At 40.7% G+C, this 10,116-nt stretch overlaps 2 protein-coding genes across 2 annotated transcripts; one reads left to right on the plus strand and one right to left on the minus strand.

Moving 5' to 3' along the window:
* The first annotated feature begins 1,207 nt into the window (after positions 1-1,207).
* LOC137744121 (ubiquitin-activating enzyme E1 2) lies at positions 1,208-7,262 on the plus strand. The gene is made up of 7 exons (XM_068483985.2): positions 1,208-1,529; positions 1,907-2,247; positions 2,563-2,780; positions 3,439-4,233; positions 4,374-5,242; positions 5,333-5,765; positions 6,396-7,262. The coding sequence occupies exons 2-7, from the start codon at positions 1,920-1,922 to the stop codon at positions 6,990-6,992; spliced, it is 3,240 nt and encodes a 1,079-aa protein (XP_068340086.2). The 5' UTR covers positions 1,208-1,529; positions 1,907-1,919; the 3' UTR covers positions 6,993-7,262.
* A 498-nt stretch (positions 7,263-7,760) lies between these two features.
* LOC137744247 (protein NODULATION SIGNALING PATHWAY 2-like) lies at positions 7,761-9,608 on the minus strand. Its single transcript, XM_068484109.2, has one exon. It carries the CDS (start codon positions 9,519-9,521, stop codon positions 7,917-7,919), a length of 1,605 nt encoding a protein of 534 aa, XP_068340210.2. The 5' UTR covers positions 9,522-9,608; the 3' UTR covers positions 7,761-7,916.
* Between the last annotated feature and the right edge of the window lie 508 nt (positions 9,609-10,116).

Here is a 10,116-nt window from a genome sequence, read left to right on the forward strand (position 1 = left end):
TTGTAAATTGTTGTTAGAATAAAATTTTGTTCCTTTCGTTTTCAAAAAAAAAAAAAAAAAATTTTGTTCCTTTCTACGGAAAGGATTTACCAAATTTTTTTTGTTCCTTTGGTTTGTAAACACTCAAGTTCTTTTATTTTTAACTTTCTTTTTCTTTTCTCTGCGTCCTTTTTTCGTATCTTTGTTCCTTGTTCTTTTTTCATTGGTGGGGGCAAGTCAGATAAGAGGGTGCAGGTGTGATGCAGATTGGGTGCGGGTGTGGTTTCAAACATGTCGTGGTGATTCATCAAGTCAGATCGCAAAGGACAAGACAGGTGTGATGCGGTGTGGTGGGTTCGATGGATCTCGTCTCTGGTGCAGAAGGAATTACAGGCGGGGTGTGCAGCAGCGGATGGTGGTTCAATGGTTGCAGTAGTCAAATGCGGTGCTGCGGAGATGGATCCAGGTGTGGCTGCGGATTGAGGTGGTGACGCGATGTGGGTTCAAGCAGATAGTGGTGCGGGTTAAGTATGTTTCCAAACAGTCGTCGGCGCGACTACTTCAGTGCGACTCCATTTAAAAAAAAAAATCAACGACAAGCACGGTCCAACACAAAATGAAAAAAAACAAAAAAACAAATGTACAAAACGAACAATGCAGATAGACGAATGACACCGAACATACGCTGATTAAATCCCGAATTATTGTTCTGGTACAAGTTGAAAATTAAAGTACGCAATTACTATGAATATTATTTATAAGCATCCAGAGGTGGGCCATATCATTAAGTGTTGCATAATTCGAGTAGACTTAGCGAAGTTGCGCAATGGCCGTTAGCATCTAAAAAAACCGAAGCTTATTGTTAGTTTCTTATTAAGTTAACGTGTAATGTCATGTCGTGTCATATCAATATCACAAAATCTTTTTAACTAGTCAAGATTTAAGTTACTTTGTAATACTCTAAATTTTTGAATTCGAAAACCTCAAAAGCATCGAAATAAGTTTGATTTGTCGTTAAATATAAAATCAGACTTGCTTAATTCCGACACCAAGTTGTTGAATTCAACAATATATCGTCAAGTATTTAACAAAAATATTTATCCGTGATTACCTAGAAACAATGACAAAGCAAAAACAAATTGGTAAACGCAAAATCCATTCAGTCGGTTCAATTGAATTCCAACACCGGCAATTTCAATTACATTCATCTGTTTGTTAACAAGGGAAAAAACGACAGTACGACATTATCCCAGCACTATCCCTGATGAGATTACACTAAACCCCGCACCCAAACAGACCCCGAAGGGCATCATTTCCCTTTACCCCAATCCAAGTCCACCTTTCACGGCCCACCTGTTTCACTATCTCTCTGTCTCTACAAAGAGAGATGAACCGCGACCTCAGGACCATCGCATCTCTCTGCAGCTGAAACAACAAGAAACCCTAACGAAAACCTGCACTCGACGCTTCCTCTCTCTCTCTCTCTCCTCTCCTCTCCTTTTCTCTCTCCAAAAATTCTCCCCGTCGCTTCTTCGCCACAGTTCGTCTCGGTATATTCTTTGCTTCACCCGCATGCTTTTATTTTCGCTTTATCGCATCGAATCGATCTATGTGTTCAGTTTTCGAATCGATTGATTGTAGATCACTTTTTAGCTGTTTACTTTCTGTTTGTTTCTTGAGAAAAGTATACGAAGGAAAATTTTGATATTGTTTTCTGGTGCTGTTTTTTTGTTCGGTGAAATAAATTCAATCAGCTGAAATCCGGAGGCGTTTGAATCGATCTTGTGATTTTAGGGTTTAATTTTAGTTTAAAATGATATAATAATATTTATAGTGCAATTAATCGGAGATTGTGTTAGGGTTTGGTTTTAGAGTGTGCAATTTGAGACTGATTACTGATAAAAATGAGATTTTGGTGTTTCGGCAGTTCATCGCACTATATGCTTCCTAGAAAGAGAGAAGCAGTGGGCGGAGAGGTTGTAGTAAACGAAGCCACGGAATCTCCGATCAAGAAGCTTCGCGGAGCTGCGGCTACGGACGGTTCTAAGAGCAACGAAAACAATAACACCACCACTTTTAACAACAACAACAACAACAGTAGCAGCGTCGACGAATTGCCGATCATGGCATTGGGCAACGGGAGCTCAAACGATATCGATGAAGATCTCCACAGCCGGCAGCTGGCGGTGTATGGCAGGGAGACCATGCGCCGGCTCTTTGCCTCCAACATTCTCGTCTCTGGAATGCAGGGCCTCGGCGCTGAGATTGGTATGTGAAAAACGTCGTTCTTTTGGATGATATTGGGAATTTAATTGTTCTTATAATAACTGAGAATAATAAAGAGAAAGATATAAATGTCATTTCTTTATTTATGGAATTGTGTTTTCCATTTTAGGTTAGACATGCATAACCCGATCATGCATGAGAAAACTGTGAAATGATTCACTGTTTTGTATCCTATAATAAGGAGCTCGAAGAGAGCACTTTGCTAATCACTTCCTAGTTCGTTTGTCATAGAAATTATGGTGGTACAAATAATTGGTAATTCTGTGGTTTATGTAATGAGATTTATATTTGTTGCAGCAAAAAACCTTGTTCTTGCCGGTGTCAAGTCTGTGACCTTACATGATGATGGAGTTGTTGAGTTGTGGGACTTGTCAAGCAACTTCTTCTTTTCTGAGGATGATGTTGGAAAGAATCGGGCCCTTGCCTGTGTCCAAAAATTACAAGAACTAAACAACGCTGTTCACATTTCGACGATAACAACTGAATTGACAAAAGAGAAACTCTCTGATTTCCAGGTGACCCTCGTTTCTTTGTTACTTCTTTTGTTGCACGATGGCTTGATATTGCTAACTTTTAATTTACAGGTCTGTGGTTAAATCCAGTTTCGTATTTACATTTTTATAATCGAGGGAAATCAGTGTTCTTGATTATCATATTTGTTTTGCTTGCCTATGAACATGAGGAATATGTTTGAGTATTCTCTCTCTTTCTGTCAATGTTTCTTGAGAAGTTCAAAGCCTTTCCAATTATTGGAGCCAGAATGGTGTTTCTGTTTTCCTGTATTACGGCAGTTTTTTTGCTAACTTTTATTTTAGAGGATTGTGGTGAAATCAAGTGAATCAATGTTCTTGAAATCATATATTCTCCTTGCCTAATAACACAAGGTGTATCTTAGACTATTTGCTCGTTTTTAACAATGTATAGTTTGAATGGTTTTGTTCCTGTATAGTTGTGTTTATCTACTAACAAACAGTAGTAGACGGACTTTCTTGTACTTTTGGGAAGAAGTGCATTTGGATAAACAAGTACTGATATTGTTATTAAGCTGGATTCCGAGTGAATTTTCCTGTCAAGTTTTGGAGCTGTGTTTATATTTCTCTGTATAGTTATGTTTTATATGCTTTAATTATTCAGTAGGCAACTGTGTTTAGCTTTGTATTTCAATTTCTGCAGGCTGTAGTTTTCACTGATATTAGCCTGGAGAAAGCAATTGAATTCGATGACTACTGCCATAATCATAAGCCTCCCATATCTTTTATAAAATCCGAAGTACGAGGCCTTTTTGGCAGTGTGTTTTGTGACTTTGGCCCTGAGTTCGCTGTTCTTGACGTTGATGGTGAGGATCCACATACAGGCATAATTGCATCCATTAGTAACGACAACCCTGCTCTCGTAGCATGTGTTGATGATGAGAGGCTTGAGTTCCAGGATGGGGATTTAGTTGTGTTCACCGAAGTACATGGAATGACTGAGTTGAATGATGGAAAGCCGAGGAAGGTTAAGAATGCAAGACCCTACTCATTCACAATCGAGGAGGACACTACCAATTATGCTGCGTATGAGAAAGGGGGTATAGTCACACAGGTGAAGCAACCCAAGGTGTTGAACTTTAAGCCTTTGCGAGAAGCACTTAAGGATCATGGCGACTTCCTTCTGATTGACTTCTCCAAGTTTGATCGCCCACCTCTCCTACACTTGGCATTTCAGGCACTAGATAAGTTCATCTCAGAGTTGGGGCGTTTCCCTGTTGCTGGATCTGAGGATGATGCTACAAAATTCATATCTTTGGTAACTAACATCAATGATAGCTCAGCAGATGGGAAGCTTGAGGAGATTGACCACAAGATTCTTCATCATTTTGCATTTGGTGCTAGAGCTGTGCTAAATCCCATGGCTGCTATGTTTGGTGGTATTGTTGGACAAGAAGTTGTGAAGGCCTGTTCTGCTAAGTTCCATCCTCTTTTCCAGGTAATTACTCAAACCAAACTTGAAATTTTTTTGCAAGAATGATCAACACTGCTTTCTGGTTTTGAATCTTTACCTGGTCCGCTAGGTTTGCGTTTGTGTCATTATAATTTAAGACTTGTTTTTCCTTGCCTTGTGGACAGTTTTTCTACTTTGATTCAGTTGAATCCCTTCCGTCAGGGACCTTGGATCCTAATGATTTGAAGCCTTTGAACAGCCGATATGATGCACAAATTTCAGTATTCGGAGCCAAGCTCCAGAAAAAGCTGGAGGATGCAAAAGTGTTCACTGTCGGATCTGGTGCACTAGGATGTGAGTTTTTAAAGAATTTAGCATTGATGGGTGTGTCTTGTGGTAAAGAAGGGAAGTTAACAATTACAGATGATGATGTTATTGAGAAGAGTAACCTTAGCAGGCAATTTCTCTTCCGAGATTGGAACATTGGGCAGGCTAAATCAACAGTAGCTGCCTCTGCTGCTACGTTGATAAATGGTAGTCTGAACGTTGAAGCACTGCAGAATCGCGCAAGCCCGGATACTGAAAATGTGTTTGATGATACTTTCTGGGAGAATTTGGATGTTGTTATCAATGCTCTGGACAATGTGAATGCAAGGCTTTACATTGATCAGAGATGCTTGTATTTCCAGAAGCCCCTTTTGGAATCAGGAACACTAGGTGCCAAGTGCAACACGCAGATGGTCATTCCTCACCTGACTGAAAATTATGGAGCATCGCGGGACCCACCTGAAAAGCAAGCACCCATGTGTACTGTCCATTCATTCCCTCACAACATTGACCACTGCTTGACATGGGCCCGATCTGAGTTTGAGGGTCTACTTGAGAAGGTGCCAGCTGAAGTAAATGCCTACCTGACCAATCCGCATGAATACACTACTGCAATGAAGAATGCTGGTGATGCTCAGGCCAGGAACAACTTGGAAAGTGTCATTGAATGTCTTGACAAGGAGAGATGTGAGACGTTTCAAGATTGCATAAACTGGGCCCGTCTAAAGTACAGTTCTTGTTTATCAATATTCTTTTAGTTTTCATTTAATCATAATATTCTTTCCTGTATCTAATCAATTGTTCTTAATGGAAACAGATTCGAGGACTACTTTGTCAACCGTGTGAAGCAGTTAACATATACTTTTCCTGAGGATGCTACAACCAGTAGTGGGACACCATTTTGGTCTGCCCCCAAGCGTTTTCCTCGCCCGCTGGAGTTCTCAGTTGATGATCTCAGCCACCTTCAGTTTTTAATGGCAGCATCTATACTACGAGCAGAGACGTTTAACATCCCAATTCCTGATTGGGTAAAGTCTCGTACAAAGTTTGCTGATGCTGTTAACAAAGTGACGGTACCAGATTTTCAGCCTAAGAAAGATGTGAAGATTGAGACTGACGAAAAATCTACAAGCGTCTTACCAGCATCGATTGATGATGCTGCGGTTATCAATGAGTTGGTTGTGAAGTTAGAAAAATGCAAGGAGCGGCTGCCACCAGGCTTCAAGATGAACCCGATTCAGTTTGAGAAGGTTTGTTGAAAGCCTTTTCTCATTATGTAGAAATTATCTCTAGACATCGTATTTATTTGTTCATCTCAGGCTTGCGGCTTCTGAGATAGAGTGACTTCCATGTATGGTAAAATGTTGGAGCTACCTTTGAGGGCAACCATGGTACATGTGCAAGAATAAAGTTATTTTTTGAAACATGCAGATAATAAGCAATGTATAAGAAATTTCGAATAAGGGTGTTAGCATCTCCCAAACTTGTTAGGTCTTCTGCATGTTCTGTAGGAAGTACTGAAGTACATGACGGTTAAATCTTGCAGAACTAATTATAGCCCACCCTAATAAGGAAATCAACTTAAATATTGATACGCAATTAGCTACACAACTGTTACAATTTGACATTGTTAGATCGTTACTCGTTAGGTGTGCGTTTAGTGTATTTATAAGCATTGTTATTGATATTGGGGAGGGATTTGTTGCTGAGTGCTATATCATAAGATAAATGCTTGTTGTATGATGGTGTCGTATCCATTTGAATTAGAGCCAAACGTATGTGAAAGTTCAAAGTTTACAGGAGGCGACTTTCTTTTTCCTTTCTCATTTTCCCTCAGAATCCTGCAACTGATATGGCGCTTTTCATATGTTTTGATGCAGGATGATGACACAAACTATCATATGGACCTGATAGCTGGATTTGCAAACATGAGGGCAAGGAACTATGGCATTGGTGAAGTTGACAAGCTGAAAGCCAAATTCATTGCAGGAAGAATCATTCCTGCAATTGCAACAGCTACTGCTCTGGCAACTGGCCTTGTCTGCTTGGAGCTGTACAAGGTTCTGGATGGAGGGCACACGGTTGAGGACTACCGAAACACCTTTGCCAATCTCTCCCTTCCTCTGTTCTCCATGGCTGAACCAGTTCCTCCTAAAGTCATCAAGCACCAAGATATGAAGTGGACAGTATGGGATAGGTGGATTATAAGAGACAACCCAACTTTAAAGCAGCTCCTCAAGTGGCTCGAAGACCAGGGCCTAAGCGCGTACAGCATCTCCTATGGAAGTTGCCTGCTCTTTAACAGCATGTTCCCGAAGCACAAGGAGCGCATGGACAGGACCATGGTGGACTTGGCTACGAGTATTGCGAAGGCAGAACTGCCTCCAAACAGGAAGCACTTTGATGTGGTGGTGGCTTGCGAAGATGAAGAAGAGAACGACATTGATATCCCGCAAATCTCCATTTACTTCAAGTAGGCATTTCGGTTGATGAGCTTATCAATCAAAACTGGAATGCAATCTTTAGGATGCAAACCCTTTCGCATTTGACTTTTAAGTTTAATACAAGCAGCAAACGGAGTTTTATATGTACTCAATTATATGTCTAGACTTTAGAGTAGCACCGATTGTCCGAACTTTGTTATGTTCCTGCCGATTTCAGGTCCAGGTCCATCTGGTTATACTTTATAATGTTGGTTGTTTATTTTGCCAATCAGTCAATTTTATGTCCTTTTTCCTTCGTTTCCAGTTGAATTTTTTCGATTCGCTTTCTCTGTACCGTTACAAGACACAAGTGGTAAAATTTAGGTTATGTCATCGCTTTTGAAAGCTTCAAGTTATTAACTTGGCATGCCTGACTTTGGAGGAAGTTGACCCCTCCCGGGTGGGACCTGCCGGTACGAGAGGGCAGGTGCAGTCGTGAAGGGGAGGGCTCGCTGTGTAAGACACCCTTTTTGGAGTTCAAGCACCATCAGTTTTCAACCAAAAATACAGACATGTCATAGGTTTAAGTATTACTGATAAACTTGGCAAGTTCACCGTGCGCGCACTTGGAGAGCAACTGTGGTGGGACCGAAGCCGACAACGCAAGGTCATGTGAAAAAGTTGAGCAAATAGAAGTGAGTTATTGATTCAGGTACCGTCACAGTGACATCCTAGGTGTTGGAACTTGGTAGATCTCGATAAAAATCTTCTATGGTAGTAAGTTTTGCGAGGGTTGTAGAGTGAAATTTATATACCAAATAATCCACCAACTTAGTTGATCTTTTTTTATAACATCAAAAGTAATGAATCTGTTCAAAAACGTCTTATGTTAACCCTCCAGTAGTCTAAACATTTGCTGTACTAAAATTTGAAGAAAGAGTGAAAAAAAAAAAAAAAAAAAAAAGAGTCCATTTCTAGCTAGCTTCTGTTTGTCCAGGTTTCAACTCTAACCAAAGGAGTTGAATTCCATTCCAAAGTCATGTCATTCCCATTCTCTCCTCCTCTCACTCCATAGGAGCTATCTGCTCCCACAATTTCTTTCGCCTCCATTAACATTTCCCTGCTCACTCTCCTACCCTCCAGCCCAAACCAGGGCTGAAGATTTCCGCCTTCTCTTGCTTCGTTCCATTTCTCGAACCATGCGTGAGAAGACACATACGGTGCAACAAACATCAACTCCATCACAATCCTGGCCTCTCCAAGATGGATCGGGAAGCTCGATTCAATAGACTCTAACAAGGCTTTGTAGTGCACAACATTAGCGTCAAAGGAGGAGTTGAAACTCGAGTCATTTCCCCTTTTCACACAAGCATCTCCGTCACCGAAAGTTATGATACCTCTTGCTGAATTGGCTAACAAATCCTTAGCTAGCCTTAAGAATTCCATGAGAAGTCCTCTGCTTCTTCTCCTCCTCATATGAGGAAGCCCTACCATAGAATTGAAGGCTAGAAATTCTCTCCTCCCACCTCTCTTGTTCGCCTTCTTGATTTCACTCACCAAATCCTCGATCTCGATCTCTTCCACCTTCAAGTTTACCCCGAAAGACCTTGCATGATGTTGGAGTTGCCTTTTTGTCTCCTCGAATCTCCACTGTGGAGGAGCAACCTCATCACTCTCTTCCACATCCCATTTAATTGCTGTCACTTCAAGTGTTTTGTTTCTCTTTGCCACAGCCTCAATCAGCTGAGACAGTTGAACCCCTTCACCGATATCAAATTCCACTACATGAACCGTCTCTACATCCTCCGGGACAGCCTCGAGGATCGCGGTGTTTGCTGCGTAGTGAGCAAATCTCCCAAAAGGGAAGATTTGGTAGAACAAGTTGAAAGCGGCCTCAAAATTCTTGCAGGATTCTTGCTTCAAATAGTCTCCCTGCTGATTATCAACAACTCCTTTACATAAGTAAAATGCAAGGCGCTCAAGAGATTGACCAAGTGGGTTTACTTTCTCCGCAAGGCATCTCATGATCACCTCCCCCAGCTCCCTCTGCCCCATCTCCATGGCCTCGCCGAACGCCTTGAGCAGATGGCGAATTCTCACTTCGTTGTTGATTTCCATCTCGTCTGTCGGCAGGGTTATTGATTGTTGGACGGATGTCACATCCATGGAGGATGCCTCAGATGTCGCAAAAGGGTTTGGACTCCACACATCATTTCTTTCACCAGAAATTTGCTGTGAAGGAAGAGTATTGCTTCCCTCACTGCCTTCCAAACATGAGGCATACATATTTTCAATCTCACCGATCAAATAATTCGTCTCGAATCCTCCCAACTCCATCGGAAATTCCTCTACCGCCATCGATGTGACTTGCAGGAGATTATCACAATCTGCAAGCTGTTCAAATTCACCAGAAAACATGGTTGAAAATGGAAAAGAAGTTTCTGAAAATTCGTCCGATGCCATGAAAATCGAAGAAAATTCAGAGCTCCCCATCTGCTCAGTGTATTCATTTGTATCCAAAGCTGAATTTGTTACATTCAGGTATGGCCACAAGGTCTGAAAGTTCATCTCAGATTGCATCATCTTTTTCTTTTCTGATGAATAATTTTAAATGGGTTTGAAGACTTTTTCTCTATGGGTTTGATTTGCTAATGAAGTCCTAATCCATCATTATATATTGGTGGGTGACAATGTAATGACAAATTACGCATAAAATAGTAGAAAAAACAGAAGATTATTATAATGTAAAATTATTAATTAAGAGTTATTAATCACTATTTTATCTTCATAAACAATTACTAATCGTTCTCACCAACTTTCTACACAAGGCACACAGAATTTCACAGAAGGTTCCCGGGTCAATTCTCTTTGCCCTCCTGGCTGCTTCTTGAGGGGGTGACTTATGTGCTGCACGTACCTTAGATAGATAATGATTCCTGTCTTTTCAACGTAATTACCTTTCATCATAAGAAAAGAAATATAACCTTAATTAATAAATTATTTAATGACTTAATTGTGTATTGACTTTAAAAGCCCTCTATGTGAACAAGGGTATGATTCCAATTTGGTGACTCAGAGTCTGATTATCCTTCCATACAGTGACACCTAGGTAGCTCTTCTACCCTTAACGGGCTATATTAATTGAATTCCCAAATGGTTTCCATCAAAACTCACTTTC

Source organism: Pyrus communis, chromosome 12, assembly GCF_041283825.1.
Source record: "Pyrus communis isolate YQ-2024b chromosome 12, ASM4128382v1, whole genome shotgun sequence".
Taxonomy (NCBI): domain Eukaryota; kingdom Viridiplantae; phylum Streptophyta; class Magnoliopsida; order Rosales; family Rosaceae; genus Pyrus; species Pyrus communis.